Source organism: Chelonia mydas, chromosome 1 (assembly GCF_015237465.2).
Source record: "Chelonia mydas isolate rCheMyd1 chromosome 1, rCheMyd1.pri.v2, whole genome shotgun sequence".
NCBI classification, from domain to species: Eukaryota; Metazoa; Chordata; order Testudines; family Cheloniidae; genus Chelonia; species Chelonia mydas.
This window is the reverse complement of record NC_057849.1, coordinates 57,208,508-57,231,172: the sequence shown is the minus strand read 5'-3', so window position 1 is coordinate 57,231,172 and position 22,665 is coordinate 57,208,508. Positions and strand designations below refer to the sequence as shown.

General features: G+C 39.1%; 1 protein-coding gene across 9 annotated transcripts in view; it reads left to right on the top strand.

The window, feature by feature from the left end:
• Positions 1 to 22,665, top strand: part of FNDC3A (fibronectin type III domain containing 3A) — a 202,150-nt gene that overhangs the window by 149,901 nt on the left and 29,584 nt on the right. For all 9 annotated transcript variants that reach the window (XM_037893504.2, XM_037893497.2, XM_043533044.1 and 6 more), the window contains 9 exons: positions 3,165 to 3,322; positions 4,877 to 4,936; positions 6,465 to 6,603; positions 8,827 to 8,880; positions 9,721 to 9,845; positions 12,682 to 12,856; positions 14,900 to 14,986; positions 17,083 to 17,221; positions 21,040 to 21,108. In XM_037893504.2, the coding sequence (XP_037749432.1) occupies positions 3,165 to 3,322; positions 4,877 to 4,936; positions 6,465 to 6,603; positions 8,827 to 8,880; positions 9,721 to 9,845; positions 12,682 to 12,856; positions 14,900 to 14,986; positions 17,083 to 17,221; positions 21,040 to 21,108 (1,006 nt within the window). The remainder of the gene's footprint in view (positions 1 to 3,164; positions 3,323 to 4,876; positions 4,937 to 6,464; positions 6,604 to 8,826; positions 8,881 to 9,720; positions 9,846 to 12,681; positions 12,857 to 14,899; positions 14,987 to 17,082; positions 17,222 to 21,039; positions 21,109 to 22,665) is intronic.

Genomic DNA, 22,665 nt, shown 5'->3' with positions numbered 1-22,665 from the left:
AATGCACAAAGTAAACAAATGGGGAAAATATTTTTTTTTAGCCTGTAACTGTACGTTCACCTCCAGACCTGTATTTGCTGAGTTGCATAAGGATCAGTTCTCTCTGTTCCTATTCAACATCAATGTGAAGCCATTAGCAGAACTACTGAGACCTAATGAGCTCATATGCCAACAATATGCAGATGAGAGATCTTTGTATCCTTCAAAACGTATGGCAAAACTACTTCCATCATCCTAACCCAATGCTTGACGAAGATCAGCTCAAACATGAAGAAAAGCTGTGTTAAGTTAAACCTGTTTGACACAGAGATGCTGCTGATTGGCAGAGTGTAATGGTCCTCACTCAAGGATTGGTCAGGAAGCAAGGCCTAGTGGTCAGGGACACGACCCATGAACAGCAGGGGCGTTGTTGTTAGGGGAGCCCAGACCCTCCCACTCCACCAGGCTCCGACCGAGAGTCCTTTGGGGCTACCAGTGGTCTGGCAACTGAGGCTGCTTAAGGCTGCACTCCCTGGGCCACTTCCTATCTCCCCCACCCAGGCCAGCTCAGTCCAAGACTTTCCCTTGCTGGGATAGTCCAAACTAGGGATGTAAATAATGTGTAAAAACAGTAACTGTGTAACTGATTAAAATTCTATCGGTTACATGGTTAAACATTTACCCAGGGAACTAGGGTTGCAGGGGGTGCTGCAGGACCCCCACGTTTTACGTGGGGCTCTGCTGCCTCCCCACGCCCAGGAATCCCCAGGCTGCCCCCGCACCCAGGGCTCTGCTGCTGCCCATGCCCAGCATCCGGGGTCCCGGCCCCACACCTGGGGTACCAGCTGCCAGCCCTGCGCCTGCGGTATCCCTGCTGCCGCTGCGTCCGTGGCTCTGCTGCTGCTGCCCCGTGCCTGGCATCTCAGCTGCTGCCATGCCTGGGGCTCGGTTGCCACCCAGCACGCCCACGGTCCCATCTGCCAGCTCTGCACCCAGAGTCTCACTGCCAGAAGGTTTTTCCCCTAGCAGCACCCATCAGGTCAGCTGTGGGGCCCCATGAGTCGCACCTTCATGGATCCACATATAGGGCCCCGCCAACCTGTCGCCTCTCCAGTTCCTTGTCGCCAGATCACTCAGACAGAGGGGAAGGTGGGTGGGTTTGGAATGGATATGAGCAACACATCTGGGAGAGCAACAGTTACGAGAAGGTAGGTAACCGTTTTTTCTTCTTTGAGTGCTTGCTCATATCAATTCCAATTAGGTGACTCCCAAGCCTCACCTAAAAGGTGGGGTCAGAGTTCATGAAATCGCTGACTGAAGCGCTGCTCTGCCGAACACTGGATCGTCCCTGGCGTGCTCGGTGATAGCATAATGGGAAGCGAAGGTGTGTACTGAGGACCACGTTGCCCCCCTGCATATTTCCTGGGTCAGGATCTGGGCCAGGAAGGCTGCCGTGGACGCCTGAGCTCTGGTAGAGTGCGCCGTCAGAGCAGGGGCAGGGACCTTTGCCAGGTTGTAACATTCACAGATACAGGATGTCATCCACGATGATATCCTTTGTGTGGACACCTGGAGGCCCTTCATCCTGTCCACCACCACAACAAACAGCAGGTTCGACTTGCGGAACAGCTTAGTTTGTTCCATATAAAAAGCCAGTGCACGCCACATGTCCAGGGAGTGGAGCCTCTGCTCACAGGGATGCCGGGTGGCAGCGGAGCCTCAGGTTGGGGCCGGCAGCTGGGACCCTGGGCACAGAGCACAGACTCGGCAGCAAGGCTACACCCAACCCTGACATAGCACAAAGGCTGGGCCTGCCCCAGAAACACCCCAGGGCCCTGTTCCTCTTCACCGTGTGCCCAATGCGAGGGACAGAGTCTCGCACACACATACAGCCCTGTCCCCCCCAAGGCGGTGATTTAAGTCTCCCCCAAACTGACATGCCCGCTTGGGACCGCTGCCCGGGACAGCAAGCAAGGAGGGGTGCAGGTCCCCTTTTGCAGCTTCCCTTCACCTCACCATCAGAATCACAGATTCTATGGGGAAAAGTATAATTCTGCGGGAAACATTCTGCACAAATTCTGCATTGCGCAGTGTTGCAGAATTCCCCCATGAGTACATAGTACAAATACAGTAGCATGCCTCTTGCACAACAAGGATTACCATGAGCTCATCAGAGATGTCTTTTACTTGCTACTCTGGTTCCCCCTAGAATGTCACATCAAATTCAAACTCTTGGTCTCTATCTGGGAGGCTTTTAATGGTCTGGGACTGGGATACCTAAAAGACCACCTAGAGCTCTGGGACAAGAACTGGACTGCAGTCAACAACTCTGTTCCTGTGGCACAACATAGCTGTGTACTGCAAGGGTGAAGCTTGTTTATACAGAAGACAGAACTTTCTCAGAGGACTGATCCAAGGTTGCAGAAGAAATTCCTGTAGGATCAAAGAACAACTGCAAACCTCACCACTTTCCATTCTAAAGTTCAAATGCACTTTAAACTTAACCTTAATTAATAATAACACAGTGTATATATGTTTAAAAAATAAAATGAAAATAAATCCATGCACAAATTTCCCCTTAGGGAGAGGAAGGAAGAAAGAGCACCACACTCGATAAATGTTAGTCATGTCACTTAATGTGCTTTTGGAAGGCACTCAGGTACTATGGTGATAGACACAATATAAGATCTTGAATATAATAGAAGCTTTTTCAGTTTTAGTAATCTTAAATGTTACATGTAACAACAGGTAATAAATGTTCAGACAGAGGCGTGACTTTTTTATTGTTGATGGTGTCTCTTTAACTTCATGTTTTGACAAGTGTAATAAAAAACTTTAAAGCCTTGTTAAATAAATAAAAAATTATTCCCAGAATTTATATACAAGAATGACAAACAAATGTACTGTTCACTTGTATTTTGCCACTAGATGGCTCTCGTTACTTATTTATGTTCTTTGGTTGCAAACAGCTTTGTGTCTGAGGATGGAAGCGATCATGCCATTTCCTGTATTTCCAAATACATAGTTTGGTCCCACTTGTAGCCTAACCAGCGAGTTATTGTAATTGAACAAATATTCTGAAAAAGTCCCATTTTCTGTTCTGTTTTATTCATACTATTTAGTTATCGGTATTTGCACACAATTGAAGTTATATAACAGAGTTCTTAAATGTTATGTTTCTGTAGATATCAGACATTCAGGCACGGACAGTAGTACTTGCATGGTCCCCTCCATCCAGTGCCATCAATGGGGACACTGACAAGAATAATGTGCCAGAGGTGTATGTTTATGAAGTTCTCATTTCAAACACCGGAAAAGATGGAAAATACAAAACTGTATATACGTAGGTATTTGTTATCTTGATTAGATTATTGATGCCTTGAACTTTGTATATAAAAGCCTATTTTAAAAACTGTCCTTTATCTACAGAGTGAGATAATGAGACGTCTCACACAACTTCACTTTTGAGGCAAATTGTTTTAATCAGTAAGATGAAACTGCTTTATTTCCCAAATCTTTACCAATAATTTACTATGTAAAGGCTTGACCCTTTAAGGAACAGAATGCCTTCATCTTCCACTGACTGTACTTCAGTTGACTACAATGGAAGTTGAGGTTTCTGAAATGATACAGGATCAGATCTAAATCTTTTTTATTTACTTACTTCAATTTGTACTACTACTACCACCAAAACAAAGCTACATTTCCAAGGTTCTGGAACCCCATGACAGTCTTTTATTAAGTTTTATTACTTCCAGAACACAGTACCCTGGCCACAGCAAAATGTAAGCAAAACTTAAATCTCACCAGCAGAATCCTAGACCCTTGCAACTCTTTCCCTAAAACAAAGGGAGAAGAAATGAGCCTTCACAACATAATCTGAAAGCTAGCCAAACCAGGCTAATGGACACCTTCCTGAGGGCTGCACTTCTTGCTTGCCTCTTGCAAGAAGGAATATGCAGAGGCCACCTCAAAGAATAAAAAAATTATTTACCATAGTAATTGTGGTTATTCAAGTGTGTTGCCTGTGCGTATGCATACTACCTCCTACCATCCCCTCTTCCTCCAAGTTCTGTGCTCATAGGACTTTTCGGTTTAATGGAAGGAATGTGGATAGGGCTACACAGCCTCAGTTCTGAATGTACAGTGGTGTGAGAACTAGTTATATAAATTGAAATAATTGGCACTCCATAATAAGAACAACTCCAGGTGTGGTGGTGTTCCCATCTCCGGTGTTCCCACAAATGTGAATATGCAGCAGCAGCTCTCTTGAAGAATCAGTTACTGTTTTGAGTAATTTCAGAGTAACAGCCGTGTTAGTCTGTATTCGTAAAAAGAAAAGGAGTACTTGTGGCACCTTAGAGACTAACCAGTTTATTTGAGCATGAGCTTTCGTGAGCTACAGCTCACTTCATCGGATGCATAGCATATCGTGGACGATATGCTATGCATCCGATGAAGTGAGCTGTAGCTCACGAAAGCTCATGCTCAAATAAACTGGTTAGTCTCTAAGGTGCCACAAGTACTCCTTTTCTGTTTTGAGTAATGATTTTATTTACGTCAGAGAGGTGTGAAAATCAGTGTTTATAACAGGTTTGTTTATTAGTATTTTATGGTATTATTTTCATATAGTGTCCACCTAGGGATGGGACTCAAACGATATCTCACACACTGGGTGACCGAGTAAAGTGGAGGACAATCTTTTTTATATAAAAGAACTGGAAACCAAAAGATAGATACACCTTTAATAAAGCACCACTATATATACTAGAACAACAAAGCACTGGGTAATAGTGGGGAGCAACCGGCACTGCAAGGTGGATTGATTAGATTATTTCCATCTTTAATTTCTATTATTCTGAGACAATATTTTAAACAAAATTGTACTTCTTTCCAGTGGAGAAAAAACTAGTGTTACCATAAATGATCTCAGGCCAGCAACTGATTACCATGCAAGGTAAGTCCCCTTCTTTTTGTCTGTTAAATGCAATGGAAATTTTTAAAGTAACTTTCCAAATTTGAAACTATTCATTATAATTAGAATGTATAACAGTATGAATACAGTAACTAACTTTGATATCTCCAGTCTTTCCCACCAGACATGCTGCTCTTCCCCTGATGATCACTGTAGTTTATGAACTAGCCACAGTTGAAATGTTGATACTCGCAAATGAAGAGTAGTGAACTCTTTCTCCCTGAGGTCCAAGACTGGCAGACTCTAGAAGCCAGTTGTGGCTCCCACTACACCATGCTCCCTCCTTCTCACTTAATGCTACCAGAACACCCCTGACACTCTCCCATCCTTCCTCTTGTGGCAGGGTTGGCACAGGAGGTGATGGAGCCGTTTCTGCCAGGCTTCCACCAATGGAAAGTTCATCTACAAAAAGAGAATTCTCCACTAGCTATCTCTGGACATTTTAAGGCCACTTTGTGCAATTTACACAGTGTGGTAGTAGACCAGAGAATCTGATCGATTATGCACTGTTGCGAGGGTCCCTAGTTCACTATAATTCTGCAGCTCCAGCAAGAACTGCTGCACAATTCATGGCCCATGGAAGAAATGGCAGAGGGTGGGGAGAAGATGCCATGCTTGGTTCCTTTTCCTCTCTCTCTATCTCTCTCTCTTGTTTCTAATTTAGATGCTAGTTAATGAGACTTCAGACTAACAAAAGAAGGTGGAGAATACACATTTAACTGGATAAATATGTATTTAAGTGCCTAACATTAGGTATCCAGGCATGAACATTTTGGCCTAAGTATGAAACATGAAGTCCTTAAACCACAATGGTTTTTAGGTTTTTCTCTAATTAATGCAGGTAGGTGGTCAATAATAAAGACCAAACTTGAAGTTATGATATGTTATGTTTTTCTTTCTGGTGTTGCACAAATTGTGAAAATTGTTGGAAGTTCCTTATTCATTCATGTATCTGATATTCTGAGCATCAATACATCTCATAATGTCTCCTTTTAAAATAATTGGCTTTTAGTGTTCTTGTAGTTTACTGCATATTTATGGAATGTGCATAATATTAGTCTGCTAGTATCTAAAAACAAAACATGGAGGTTGACTGATAAATTTCAGTGTTTTCGTACACTTTTACCTTTGGATAATTTATTATTTTTGTATACATTGGTCACCATTAAAAGTCTACCTTTACCTGTGGTTATCACATAGTGGTATCCAGTATACTGCAAGAGGGTAACTCTGGTTTCTCATATATAACTATAGGGAGGGTAATTGTTGACTGATGGGAGCCGCTGTGTATGTATATCCAAAGCAGCATATTGCACTTCTCCTTTGCATAAATTGTATTGAGCAGAAATTTTCCACCTTTTTTTATTATTTACTTTTAACTATAACATTTGGAGGAGATGGGAATATGCTGTTTTTGAATGTTGTAAACTCAAAATATTATTCAGGTTCTACAGAAATTGTATATTTACATTCTGAAACAAAAAGTTAATGATCTCTTTTACTACTCTAGAGTCCAAGCAGAATGCAAATGCATAAAGGGAAGCCCTTCAGAAGCTGAGAGTTTTACAACAATGAGCTGTGAACCTGATACTCCAAATCCTCCAAGGATAACTAACCGGACCAAAAATTCTCTTACTCTACAATGGAAGGTAAGACTTGTTTTAAATGACCCCAGGATGAGATTTAATACCTGCTTTAAGTGCAAATCTCAGTATAACCTTAAGTGTGGAATTACAGTATTCAGGAGTAATGAAGTATTGAATCAACCCTAAAGGATGTTTTCAAACTTTATTACTGCGTTCATTTTTTATGTGTCTTTTTTTCTGTCTGTTTCACAGTGACCATAAGCAACTATTTACATTGTAAAATATTTGTTATCGAATGAATGCTTCAGTATCTAAGCTTTTGTGTTTAAAAAAGAAATTTGTAAATTTTAGTGTTGTTAAGAGAATCCTGAAAACATGAACCCAAGTATAAACTAAGTGTTATCTTTGTGAGACTGCAGACATTCCAAACCAATAGCCTAAAGAAACATAAACTGCTCTGTTAATCTCAGTTGAATTGTTCACACTCTGAAACTTAAAAATGGGCAATTTAAGTGTCAACATAGCTAACTAAATCACCGCTGATCATTTTAGCGGTAACATCCAGCTAAAGTAAAAAGTGGAGTTGAGGACAAATAGATATGTCACTTAAAGTTTCAGCTTTTAAAATTTAAATAAGAACTTGTCTCGTCATTTGCAGAGTATTTCAAAATCTAAAACAGGGACTGCTTTAAAATGACTTATTTATGTGCAGTATTTTTGTTTGTTAAAATTTAGTCATAACCATTTCTGTTTGCACTTCAGTGTCTGTACAGTATATTTTTGTCAAATTAATTTGTTACAACATGTATTTTACAAAGACTATTGTGCATTTAACTGAGTTTATGTTGATTCTCTGTTTTCAGCAGAAAATGGGTTGTATAACTAATTTTTGTAGGCAGTAAGTCACTTATGGAAAAGAGTTCCTGTCCTATGGACTTTCTTAGGCCTGGAGGAGTATTTTGGCCATTTTTCAGAATTCAAAGATAAATGCACAAAAATCAGAAAAAGAACAAGTTAAGACTGTCATAATCTGTAGGGGTTTTTTTTAATGTAGTAAAGAAAATGTAATAGGCAAGATCATCAGCCATCACACTAAGAAAATCTCTGTGGCTGTAGTTTGGCTCTTGCTGGAATTATTTTATTAATACATAGTATTGCCACATCACCAATTCAACCATAAATTCCTTTATTAAATCTAAAGGCCAAATGGTATTTGTACAGTTGCTCTGAACACGTCTAAATGCCTACATAATAAGCAATTACCACATCCACACAGTAACAAACATTCATAAGCATTTGATGAGAATATTCACAAAAGGATCAGTCCCAGGAATAATGACAGGTTTCAGAGTAGCAGCCGTGTTAGTCTGTATCCGCAAAAAGAAAAGGAGTACTTGTGGCACCTTAGAGACTAACAAATTTATTTGAGCATAAGCTTTCGTGAGCTACAGCTCACTTCATCGGATGCGCTCACGAAAGCTTATGCTCAAATAAATTCGTTAGTCTCTAAGGTGCCACAAGTCCTCCTTTTCTTTTTCCCAGGAATAACGCTCTCATCCTGATTTACTTCAGCATCATTAGGTAGGATCTGATAAATACTCCTAGGAAGCCTGAATCTTTTATACAATGTAAGAAACTAGTGATGTCATGTTGACTATTATCTTAAAAAACAGTTTTTTGGCTAGTTTGGGATTGACCCTTTTCTTAAGCCTGTAGACAAGAGTTTATGGATGGGCCTCTTTCTTCAAGATAACATTGCTGTATTAGGCATCACTATAAGTTAATCATATCACAAAACAACTTTTCTTTGTCTGTTATAACCAGTTGTGATAATTAGATGCTTCTCTTCTCTTATTAACAACATATTGAGCTCAACATTTTTACAACTTACCTTGTAACTTGCCAATTATATTTTTTTCCTCAAGACCTTCCCATAGCTGCTAAAAACCCATGGCTTAAACTACAAAATACATATATTTTCCTTCATTAAGATAAGCTAATGTAACCCTTTATATACCTATCTAACCCTACAGTTCTTCAGAAAATTGCTGTAGGATGATATTTGACACTGTTGCCAGAATATTTTTCAGAGGTGTGTGTTGCCAAAAAAAGGAGAGTTGAGGGAAACCTCAAACAGCCAGCATCAGGGAACAGTTGGTCACCTCTGATCTTAACTTGATTGGAACAGGTGACCTACAAATGAATGTCTCTAGTCCATTACCATTTTCCTAAAGTGATCTTGTCCTCCTGCTATTATGTCCTAATTTTATTCTTTTCTTGTTGCAGACATCTTGTGACAATGGTTCTAAAATCCACAATTATCTTTTAGAATGGGATGAGGTAAGCAGGTTTGCTATATGATTTTTATTAAAATGTATGGGTAGGGTGCAGGCAATAAACCATAAATCATGGAATCTAGAGCCCAGCAGCGTGGGGCTGAACACGAAGCCCCGCACAGGGGGCAGGGAGACGCTGACAGCTGGAGCCGTGTCAGCCACAGAGGGGGCTGACAGCTGGAGCCCCATTGGCCGCTGCGGGGTGGAAGCAGAAGTCACAGGTGGAGGTCTGTTAAAGTCACAGAATCCATAACCTCTGTGACCAAATTGTTAACCTTAATTGTGACCTATATCTTTGAGGCAAGTGTTGGTAATATACAATTCATTCCTAGGGAGGTATATAAAAATACAACTATATTTCCTCAAATTTTGCTTGCTGAATAGAAAATGCCAGTATTATCAGGAGGCTCTTAAAACTTACGTTATTGGGTCACTGTTTAGGGTGGCTTTTTCCTTTCTGGTGGCACAATTCTTCCGCCCAAGATCTGTGAGCTGAGAGTTATTTTCATGTGAAGATCTCTTTCTTTGTGTAAGGATGGCTCAGCTGTCTCCCAACCCATCCCCTAGACACTTAAGGGCTTATCAGGAAAGGAGTTAGGTGGACTGTGGGGCAGAACATGCACAGCCTCCTTCATCAGCCCTGTGGAGCGAAGGACTGTAAGAACAGCATTTTGAGTTCAGTATTCAGAAAAATGTGATATAACACTTACCTTCTTATGGCATCCTTGGCTTGTTTTGAGTTTAATTGGATGAACATTCTTCAAGATTTAGCAAACTGTTTTAATCAGTAGATGTGCTTGTTTAATGAACAGTGTAAATAATGAGTTTTAATTATTCCTTTTAGGGAAAAGGAAATGGAGAGTTTTGTCAGTGTTACTATGGCCAACAGAAGCAGTATAGAATTACTAAACTATCACCAGCAATGGGGTACACCTTTAGACTGGCAGCCAAAAATGACATGGGCATGAGGTGAGTATTCCCATGTTATATACATAAACAATGCAATGTCTCTACGTCCACATTCATGTGTATGTAGGAACAATATATAACAGAATGCTGCTGTAATTAAATATTATATGCCCACCTGATATACGTGATAAGGCACAAGACATATCATTGAATGCTCTTAAACGTCTTAGAGCTTCTTATCACTACATACGATATATTGCTCCTGTTATTAAACCATTTTGATTTTAAAAGATTTAAAACAGAGAAGTCTTTATTTTGAAGTAATTTTAATAGGTAACATTACATCGAAACAGTTACGATAAAATCTTGAAGATTAAAATAAAAACAGGCAAAACACCTCTTAGTCCATCTGTGAATATCTGGACATATAGTTCACATTTCCTGTATTGTAAGCTAGTGGAGGGCATTATGCTGTATGGACGTATATCCTTTTAAAACTAATCACTCTCTAAATATTTTTAAACACATGTTTTATAGACTTAAAAATACACTACTGGCTTTATAGTTCTGTTTAAGTAATAAACAATGTTTAAGGAGAGCTCTTACAAGAGGAGGGGCCAAATTTTGCCCTAGGTATGATTGAGGATGTCTTTTATTAATATTGTTGGGAACTTTAGGCATCTGAGAGCAGAATTTCATCTAGATGATGTTACTGACCAAAGATAAATGTTCTGTTTTTATAAGTCCTATATGTGTTTAAGTTATTAACCATTCTTCATTTCAGCTGCATATAAAACACAGCACAAAACCGTTTGCTAAATAGGAAAAGTACAAAAATGAAGCAGAAAGAAATAACTAAAAGAAGTTTCTGAGCGAATTGTCTGGGGCCTGATCCATTGCCCACTGGAGTCAGTGGGACTCTTTCCATTGATTTCAGTGTGCTTTGGTTTGCGCCCAGAGAGTAAAAATAATAAATGAAGAACATTTTTTTAAAATTAACACTTTATTTTGTTTTAACATACCCATTCGTTAGATCTACTCATTGGGTGACTGCTTAGGTATTTTGGCATTAGTGGTGGGTAGACGGGTCTGTTATCTGCCCTTTTGTTGGGGCCGGAATGTAGGTGGCTGGGTAATCTGTGTGGAGCAGGAGTTGAGGTTGGGAGTCAAGCAAAGGGTCAGAGTCACAGAGAGTCAAGCCAAGGATCGGAGCCAGATTTGGAGACAAGAGGCAAGAATCAGTAGCAAGGCAGGAACCTGGAGTCCAGGCAGAGAAGCAGGAACCAGGAATCAAGCAAGAAGCCAGGGTCTGATGTAGCAGCCAGGTAGAGCACAGTTGTGTGGACAACTTCTTGTGCCTCTCTTTAGTTTTAAATAGGAAGCCCTTACCAATCAGAGATCCTGGTGTTCCTCCAATCAGGACCCATGGAGGCCTCCCTGTTGTAGCTTTTGTTTTCATGGTTTCTCTGCTTGGTTGGTTAGTAGCAATATGCTGGGTGGGAGCAGGGAGTCAACTGTCAACCGGCAATCCTGTGGACCCCAGCCTCAAGATCTGCGGGGTCATGACGCCTTTCCATTCACTCCATGCATTTAGCATATCTAGATGTAGATTTGGGTTTGTTTGTTTTGAAGTAACTAACATAATGATCTACACATCTCAGTTCCTGGCACTTTCTTACTACTGATTTAGTGCAAGTACAAAAATTAATACCGTCCCCAAAATTAGAAAAGTTCCATCTTGTTTTGTGTTCATTATATAGTAATTCTCAAGATCTGGTTTGCATGCTGCCTTTGTAGAAGCTTTTATGACATGTTGTCTTTTAGTTTTTAATTGTTAAAAAAAAAACCTTAGTGAAATTATGGCCCATCTGTTATACCAAAAGATCACAACTTTTTGTTTTGTAGTAGTCACATCATTATAATGTGTCTGAGAACATAAAAAACAAAAGTGCACATGTGCAGGGAAATTGAATGGTATCATGATGGATTCCACTTTAAAAAGACCCAGATAGTCCAGGCAATGTAGAAGAAATCCAAGTTTTGAAATCAAAGTTGTTAGGTTGCTACCTCTGTTGCATAAACCACACAGAGAACTATATTTTCTAGGCTCCCTAATATTCACTCTTGCATCCCTCCCTAATGATTCTATTTCCTAATGTCTCTCGTTCTTTCCTGTACCCTTTACTTGCCTTTTGTCTCCAGATAAGGCTACCCAAAGATATATCAGGTAAGGCTGACAAATCAGGCTTTGCCAGATTAGTAGGTGGTCTACACTGTATTTTCATTTATTACAAAATACAAATTTTATATTGCCAATTCCACAGGAAACTTAGCTTTCAGAGAGACTTTACTGGTCCCATTTTTCTGGACTCCTGGAAAACTAATGCTTGATAAGTAGTAGGCTCACTTAGAAGCGTACAAGTGTTTGCACGGGTAGCTGGTTAGGGAGCAAAATGAATTTGTTTGTTTGTTTTTTTATTAAATCTTGGACAAAGGAAAACAGTGCAGGCCAGAGGTGGAAAGAACAAGCTTTGGCATTAGTTGGATAAAATACATAAACGTACAAGTGTTTTACAGACTTAACTGCTGCGCAAATTATGACTGTTCAAAGTGGATTTTAAAAAACAAATTGTGTTCTTGGTCTGTTTTGTTAACAAATATGTATATTAATTCCAGGCCAAACATTCAAATATGGGCATGTATAACCTGTATTAACATGAGTTACACACACAGGCACAATTTGTTTGTACAGGATGGTCAACTGCATGTTCCAACATGCAATTACCAGTGATGTGCATGTCTGACAAATTGGCCTGAAACTGTTGTATAGCAATTCCATATTATTCTTGTTCCTACTTCATCCTATTTAGTTTACATACTGTTTGTTTCAAAACAGTGGTTTTAGTGAAGAAGTCCAGTATCATACCTCAGGCACTGCCCCGTCAATGCCAGCCAGTCCTATGCTGATTAAAGCTGGAGTTACCTGGTTATCCTTACAGTGGACTAAACCCTCAGGAACACCAACAGATGAAGGAATCTCTTACATTTTAGAGATGGAGGATGAGACCTCAGTAAGTGTGAAATAAATATTCTAAATAAGTGAAGAGACCATAAATGAATGTTTCAGCACACTTAATAGTATCTCAGTGTAATAACAACACTTGCCATTGACAGGATCTTCTGTTGGGGATGTGATGTTGTTCTAATGAGACTTATGGGTGTTTTTATTATATTTATAGTACATGCAGAGGGAGAAGGTAAATTTCATATAATAAAATCGAAATTGGGGAAATATCTGCAAAAAACATTCACTACAGAAATTAGTGTGCAGTTGTGATTTTTATAGTCAGCAAGGTTTTTTAGTAATGGTTAGGTGATATCAGTAAATAAAATTGAAATGTTTAATAATGTCCTTCCATTTTAATGAAATTATATTCTAATGTTAAACATTCATGTATCTCTTGCCTTATGGACGCTGCAAATTAGGCTTTGGCCTTGGCAAGAATATACCTCATCCTCAATGCTGCAAAGGGATGAGTCTTGCTAACAAGTAAGAGGGCATTGTTGGAAGGATGTTCTCACTTTCTTTGTATCCCTGCTTGTTAAAGGGATGTATTTGTAAGTAATGAGCAAGTAATTGGTGTCAGTTTTGAGCACATCCTTTCTGTGGAAAACCATGTCAGAGATGGTATGAAAGTGTCTTAGTTTGTGCAACTTATACAGGCTGTATCTTATTTATACCATGATGACTGCAACAGCTAATCATACAGTCTTGACCATGAGGCAATTGGTTATTTTCTTTTGGCATGCCTCTCAGCAATGCTTTTCATGAACAAATTCAGCACATTTGATCACTGTCTTACACTTCAGCATCCCTTGCATTGGCTATAGATAAAGTAGCAGATTAAGTTGACCCTTCTGGTTTTAAGTCCCTTAATGGTTGTTGCTCCTGGCTAAGGCCCAAGCCCTGGAAAGAGAACCACACAGGCACAGAGATCTGCCCATGCAGTTCTCTTTGTCTATGGTTGCAGTCTTCAGTTTTAGCCTCATCTATATGACTTCCATGATAATTGTTATACAAATCATGAACCTGATTTTCATTTACAGTAAGGCCATTCTGGCAGTGTAAAGTGGCCACAAAGGAAATTGCATTAATGCCCACTACAAGGCCCCTTTACACAGCCAAAGCAGTGGTAAGGAACCTTACATAAAAGAATCTTGGGCTTGTGGTCTTTCAAGAGACTGTTATATAAAAAAGTTATGGCATTTGCCACTCCCATCAGTCCCCTTCTGAATAAGCCACCTCCATTAATTTTTACAAATTTGGCTCTATATAGTAGAGTATGGGCTTTTAAACAATTTTAAACAATCATTTTAAAATTAAACCATTTTTATTGTAAATTAAGGTTATTTACTTGATTTCGCATAATTTCCAAGGAAAAACTGTTAATACTGAAACATCATTTGTCATGACTTTTCCTTCCTCTTAAATGAAAATTATGACTTGCTTTTACATTGCATTTTGTTTTCCTTTCTTTTGTTATGTCAAACAACCATCCTTATCAGTTATGCTTTTGCTGTTAAGCCCTGATACTGCAAAGACATAAACATTTTTTAGCTTTGTACACATGAGCAGTATTATTGAATAGAAAGTCAAGTACATGCATAAATCCTTGAAGGATCCGGGCAAAAGTCCCTATGGTGTGGAACTTGTTCCCCTTGACAATCATTTCAGCTTATCTGCCTTCATTTTTCAATGAATCCTGCTATGATTTCCCCTCCTCCCCTCAAAAGATATATGTTAGTATGATCAATATTGGCTACATATTATTTTCTCCTTTTCCCTTTTGTTGCATTAGAACTTCTGTTTTATAGTCAGAAGATGATGGGGTTTATTTTGATTTTATTATAACGTTTTGATCATAATTCTCTTATTTCCATTGTACACCTCCATCCCAAATGGTGAAGGGTGACTCAAAAATATCTGTTTACAGAATAAAAACTTTACTCCAAGCAGCCTAACAAATTACTATGTTTCAGATTATACAAGTTTTGCTATATATAGTCTGGTTTATAAATATATTTCAAGTATTAATATTTTATTCCTTCTATAGGGATATGGTTTCAAACCAAAATACGATGGAGATGATCTCACCTGCACAGTGAAGAATCTTAGACGTAGCACAAAGTATAAATTTAGGGTAAGATTCTTCGGATTATTTTGGTTTTATTCGTTGCAAAATTGCTCAGTGTTAGCAGCTGTTTTTTACAGTTGGTTTCTGTGATGAAACAAACTGGTAACACACTTACTGATACTTTTCTAAAGTACTGTTTGGATGAACTTAAAATATCACTTCATGCATTTATTGGTAAGAAACGAGTGCTGCCCAAGGAGAGCATCCCTTCTCTGTAATATGAGGGGGAAAGCTATTTGATCTTTTAGCAGAAGTAATACTTTTTCAATACATTTTGAAATCTCCAGTTTATAATTTACATAGGGCATTCCCTTGATTACAGTAAGAACTGCTTGTTGCTTGAGACTGCTGAAAATTACGCCCCTTATTTAGGAACCTGAAAAGATTTTAGGACGCAAACTTCAGGGTACTCACTGTAGAATATGTTGGCCTAATCATTTTAACAAGTGATTCTACAACAGTTAAAAAAAATTATGACGGGCCAGGTGTGGGAATGCATTAGTCATGCATTGTTTTGAGCAGGATATCCCCAAAATAGTATAAAGTTGGTTCCCCAGCAGTTGCATATCTATTTAAGATGGCAACACTTAAAACACTTCATGGAGATAGATCTGTGGGGATTTGATAGCACAATATTGCTCTAAGAACATATTATATGACACAAATTTCATACCCTATTTTGTTTAACTGAACCATTTTTAAATAGAAGAGGCTCTTGTTCCCCCACACAGTACAACTGGTAAATGCTGTGTTAATCAAGTCTCTCGTTTTCATTATAGATGGGAGAGGTTTAGGAGGAGTAGGAATAGCATTCCTTAAGCTCGTGGAAAGATGGTGTGACAGATTTATTTAATAACTTCCTTGCTTTTGTTGGCACCAGTTATTAGTGCAGTCACTTTTTAAATTTCCTACTTTTTACTCCTGTAGCTACTTTCTTAAAAGAAAAAAGTATAAAAAGACAAGGACTATGGTGTCTCAAGTACTCTATTTTATAATGTTTTGCTTTTATTAAAATGTCACATTTTTTCAATATTTTATTAAACTAATCATACAAAATTATTTTTACTACAGTGGGGAACATATTGTGATCCAAATTTTAGTACTTCAGTTTCCTTCAGTAGAATAAGTAAAATTTTGTATAATGTCCAAACTTCTGTATCGGTTGCTATTGTATGGATGCTTCCAATGTAGTTTTATTTTTGAGGCTATATAATATATATGTAAGTGTTTGTGGTGACCTGAAAGTCATGGGGGAAGAATGAGAAGGGTGGGCTTGAAGGCTATTTTCAAACTAATGGGTTGAAAAATGTGAAGTCCGTAGTTTAATATAGTTTTGTGTAGCTCTAATTTTAATTTTTTTTCAGATATAAAATTTGACCAGCAACCATAATGTGATCTAACTGCTTTTTACGTTTACTGTAGTTGAATATTAACTGCCTGATGTATCTGCAGTTTAAGAAATTGCCTCTGTACATATGCAGTTTATATTTGTATTTAAGGATCATTTATTTAAAAAATACCGCTAAGTATCTAAGACTACCAAAAATACTATGGCCAAATTTTCAACCCTTTGTACCTATAATTAGATTCCTAAATTCATACTTGGGCACATAAAGAAAAGTAGCGAGCCTTTCAAAAGTACTAAGTACCCACGAATTCCATTAAAATCACTGGAAGCAGCAGCTTCCTGAGTGCCTCTTATCATCAGGCTACTTTTAGATGCCTTGAATATAGATTTAGGAGCCTAACTTTAGTCATGTGAATTTGAAAATGTTGGGGTTTTTGTTTTCTTTACAACTGTTATAAAATGCTAATTTTTTAATTTTTATTTTTTAAAATATTAAAATTTCCCTGCTGTCAATTCTTGCCATTTTTCATTTCAGTAAAGTGGTTGACTACTAAAATCCCTCAAGAATGTGAGAATGGTATAATATACAAAAATGTGTGATAGTATTCTTTCCTTTGCTGATTTATAACCTATAAATTAAACATATATATAAATGATTTAGACACACTTAGCATTAGCAGCTTGTAGAGTACCAAAAATGTACATATGCTGTTTATAGAATACTTTTATAGAGATATATTTATATTTTTTACAGGTCATTGCCTATAACTTGGAAGGCAAAAGCAGTCCAAGTGAGGTAGTCGACTTTACTACTTGCCCAGACAAGCCTGGAGTACCTTCAAAACCATCAGTTAAAGGAAAAATTCATGCACAAAGTTTTAAAATAATTTGGGGTAAAGTTTTTGTTCAGTTCTACTTTGATACTTTCTTCTGTATTTATGTACATTGGTATGTGGAGAATGACAAATTCTGCTCTCAGTACTACTGCAGTCAGCAGTTTTTCTGGATTAACACTAATGTAACCGAGAGCAGAATATTGACCCAGTGACTTCAGCGTACTTAGGAGGATGCCACAGTAGTCTAACTATCAGGTGTGAAACAGAGCTGTGGGAAATTTAGCCTTTTTGGTTCACAAGGGTTCATGGGAAATTTTTTTTGGTTTCAGTTTGCCTGGGCTCACTCTACTACTGTCCCTGGGTTTAACTTGGAGTTCCTATATTTGAGCTGACTTAAAGGGAAACTTTACCAAAACTACAGTTTTACCTGGTTTCTGTTGAAAATGTATGAATGAATGTGTTTCATTGCAGAACTATAAATTGGCCTAGATTTCATTGCAGAACTATAAATTGGCTTAAAACTGGACCTAGGTTCACAAACCTTCAGATGAACCTGGGCTGAGCTTTGAGTTTATAATAAAACCAGCACAGTGAAGAATACTTTCAGGTTTTCTAATGAGAGCTTCACACAGCTCTAGGTTGAAATATATTTGCTTCCTGAAGTCAAGGTACAAATTCCCACACAATCTGTCAACCTATGAGTAAGGTTAAGATTTTGTCTTGGATATTTTTAATAAAAGTTATGGGCAATAAAGAAAAATTTATGGCAGCCATGACCTGTCTATGACTTTTACTAAAAGTATCTCTGACAAAATGGGGATCTGCAAGTACCTACACTGCCTGCAGCGGGGCAGCTGCCTGGGGGCTAGGAGCTCTGGGGACCCCCACTATGGGTTGGGTGTCAGAGCTCCAGGGGCCCCCGCTGTCTGCAGCTCCAGGGGCCCGTAGCAGCCAGGAGCTCGGGGTTTCCACGGTGGCCGGGAGCTGTGGGGTACCCCGACCGCTTGCGGCAGCTTGGAGCTCTGGGGGCCACCAGAGGCAGCGGGGGTACCCCACAGCTCCCTGCCCCCACAGGCAACAGGGGACCCTGCAGCTCCCAACCGCTGCAGGCTGAAGTCACGAAGGTTGCAGAAGTACACGGATTCTGTGACCTCCATGACTAAATCGTAGCCTTACCTTTTGAGGCATATAAATTGAGGTTCATGTAGCTTAGTAAGGGGATGTTTTCCAAATGAGACCTTCAAATAAAAGTATTTTAAAAACGGACACTTCTGCTCTATGTGGTTCTTACAAAAAGCACTATGGAATCTGTCAGATTTGCTCTGGTGCCCTGCCAAAGTTTCCTCTTCCCTGCCTATTGCACAATGTGCTGAATGCTGGTTGTCTGCTTGACCCTGTCCTCCACCTTAGCGGTAGCTGCATTTTAGTGGTAGGCCACTATAGTCCTATATTTGATCATAAGAATCTATTGGATCATTCAGGATGAAAGGCATTATGTTGTATTAAATGCAAGATGCTAAATACTATTTTGAACACATCCTCTTTTTTTTTTTACTGCAGTGACTTTATTGTATTGTCTCTTACATTCTCAGGACGCTTATTAAAATTAAATAGCATATTCACGCAGTGAAACAGGATAGGATATGGTGGTATTATCATACAGTATTTTAACAAACAGCTGTTAAATTATCACATTTAAGTAGGGCTGTCAAACTATTAAAAAATTAATCGTGATTAATCACATGATTAAAAAAATTATTTGTGATTAATCATGTGATTAATTACGCTGTTAAACAATAATAGAATACCATTTATTTAAGTATCTTGGATGTTTTCTACATTTTCAACTATATTGATTTCAATTACAACACAGAATACAAAGTGTACAGTGCTCACTTTATATTTATTTTTATTACAAATATTTGCACTGTAAAAAACAAAAGAAATAGTATTTTTCAGTTCACCCAATACAAGTACTATAGTTCAGTCTCTCTTTATCATCAAAGTTGAACTTACAAATGTAGAATACGTACAAATAAAACCTGCATTCAAAAACAAAACAATGTAAAACTTTACAGCCTACAAGTCCACTCAGTCCTACTTCCTGTTCAGCCAATCATTCAGACAAACAAGTTTGTTTACATTTGCAGGAGATAATGCTGCCCTCTTCTTGTTTACAAATGTCACCTGAAAGTCAGAACAGGCGTTCGCATGGCACTGTTGTAGCCGGCGTCGCAAGATATTTACGTGCCAGATGTGCTAAAGATTCGTATGTCCTTTCATGCTTTAGCTCCCATTCCAGAGGACATCATGCATGCATGCATGATGGGTTCTGCTTGATAACGATCCAAATCAGTGCGGACTGACACATGTTCATTTTCATCATCTGAGTCAGATGCCATCTGCAGAATGTTGATTTTCTTTTTTGGTGGTTCAGGTTCTGTAGTTTCTGCATCAGAGTGTTGCGCTCTTAAGACTTTTGTAAGCATGCTCCATACTTCAACCCTCTCAGATTTTGGAAGGCACTTAAGATTCTTAAACCTTGGGTCCGGTGCTGTAGCTATCTTTAGAAATCTCACATTAGTACCTTCTTTGCTTTTTGTCAAATCTGCAGTGAAGGTGTACTTAAAACGAACAACATGTGCTGGCTCATCGTCCGAGACTGCTATAACATGAAATATATGGCAGAATGCAGGTAAAACAGAACAGAAGACATACAATTCTCCAAGGAGTTGAGTCACTAGTTTAATTAACGCATTTTTTTTAACAAGCATCATCAGCATGGAAGCATGTCCTCTGGAATGGTGGCCAAAGCATGAAGGGGCATACGCATGTTTAACATATCTGGCACGTAAATACCTTGCAATGCCAGCTACAAAAGTTCCAAGCGAATGCCTGTTCTCACTTTCAAATGACATTGTGACATTGTAAATAAGAAGCGGGCAGCATTATCTCCTATAAATGTAAACAAACTTGTTTCTCTTTGCGTGGCTGAACAAGAAGTAGGACTGAGTGGACTTGTAGGCTCTAAAGTATTACATTGTTTTGTTTTTGAGTGCAACAAAAAAAATTAACATTTGTGAGTTGCACTTTCACGATAAAGAGATCACACTACAGTACTTGTCTGAGGTGAATTGAAAAATACTATTTCTTTTGTTTGTAATTTTTACAATGCAAATATTTGTAATAAAAATAATAATATAAAGTGAGCACTGTACACTTTGTATTCTGTGTTGTAATTTAAATCAATATATTTTACAATGTAGAAAAACAACGAAAATATTTAATAAATTTCAGTTGGTATTCTACTATTTAACAGTGCGATTAAAACTGCGATTAATTGCAATTAATTTTTTAAATCACGATTAATTTTTTTGAGTTAATCCCATGAATTAACTGTGATTAATTGACAGCCCTACATTTAAGTAATTAAATCTCTGACCTAGTCATTAAAATAAATCTGCTTAACATCTGGTTTTTCCATTTTAAAAAAAAGCAACGTCTTCTGGAACCCGACAAGGCCCCAGTTCAGCAAAGTACTTAAGTATGTGCTTAAGTCCCTCCCTAAGCAGAAAAGCACTTAGGCCCAGACTTTTAAAAGTATTGCTTCACTCAGCATTGTAAAACCAAGTGATTTAGGAGCCCAAATCTTATTTTTAAAAGTGACATAGGTGCTTAAGAGCCTATGTCCTGCTTCTAAGTCATTTAGGACTTGCAATGCCAACCAGAGCAATGCCTAAATACCTTTAAAAATCTGGGCCTTAGGCACTAGCTTAACTTCCTTAAATATTCCACAGAAAGTTTATCTATGTCATGTAAATACAATAGTGTCCAGAACAGTGTGTTTTGCCTGACTTTTTGTTCATATTTGGTAGATCCACCAAAAGACAATGGAGGGACAGCAATAACTAAATATGTCGTGGAGATTTCTGAAGGCTTAAATGGTAAGAGTTAATGTAGGAATTTTTCAAATGCAGCACGATGTTCACTGATTTTGGCATTTCGTTATATCTCTGATAGTCCTTTTAAATGCCGTAGATTGTAAATTCTATGGGGCAGGAACTGTTTTTGTATGCTTAGATGGTTGGCACCTCTGGGAACTGCTATAATAGAAAAATGAAAGGCACTAAAAGGCACTCTGTTTTTCTGAATGTATGTACTCTTTTCTGAATGTATGTACTCTTGCAAGTTGTAATTACTAGGCTGTATGTTGTATCGTATTCTGTCTAAAGAGATGGCCCAAATTTAATCCTCGTATTACAGGCGTTCTATGTGGATGGCCAAATTACAGATAAGACCACATAGTACCCTTGGTTCATGGCAGAGATCAACCAGAGTTGACACTTTTCTTTTGACTGAGCTTTTTGTTAATAACATTACTGTTGCGTTTACCATCATTAAATGGGGAAAATGATGCAGAGCACTTTTGGAATAACAACTGTTTTTACCCTTAGTTTATAGCTAGGTGTGTGTAGTGTGGTTCAGGCTAAGACATCACTATGATCCAAGTTCAGGAAAGCATCCCTGTTCTGGAAGGGCACTGAAGCATGGCTTTTAAGTTCCATTGTAGACAACTGGAGTAGACTTAAACACATGTTCTTCTTCGAGTGCTTGCTCATGTCCATTCCACATTAGGTGTGTGTGTGGCTTGCCACATGCACCGGTGCTGGAAGTTTTTCCCTCAGTGATATCTGTAGAGGACCAGCTCTGGTGCCCCCTGGAGTAGCATGCACATACCGCAGTATAAGGGGTGCTGCCGGCTCCCCCCACCCTCAGTTTCTTCTTGCCGCCAGTGACGGTTCTGGAACATCTGCTGCTTCAGCTAGCATTGCATTTTGTTCAGTGTTTCTTCTGAACGTTTCCTATAAAATAGTTGTATAATAGTTAATAGTTCCCTTAGGCTTAGTTCTAGTTTAGTCGGTCTCGGACGGGACTCAGCCTAGGGACAGGGCATGCCCCAGTCCCTAGGCTTTAAGCCCTGTGATCTTTGTAAGTGGCCTGTGCCCATCAGCGACTCACATGCTAGTTGTTTGAGGTGTCTAGGTGAAGGACATATAAGCGACAAGTGTCACATCTGTAAATCCTTCAAACCCCGAACAAAAAGTGGGAGAAGCATCCATCTCAGGGCGCTCCTGATGGAGTCAGTGCTGACCCTGGCACCAGAGCAGAGGTCCGACTTGGCCCCGAGCACCACAGCGTTGGTGCAGAGCGCCCCACAGCACCGTCTTTGAGCCAGCACCAATCCCCCTCCCCAGCTCTGACCAAGAAGCTGAAGAGAACCACAAGGGGAAGATCTCCTACTTCCCATAAGGGAAAGGACAGGGCCAGAGGAGAGACCGGTGCTGGGCGGCTCAACACCCCCGTCAGGGAGTCAGGCCCCAGTTCAATTTGGGCTGTCCAGCCCATCCCATACCATGCCTGCCATCCCAGACATTGATGAGGGCCTCCATTATCTAGATGTCCTGTTGACACCCGAGGCCCTGCAGGCAACAAAGGAGATC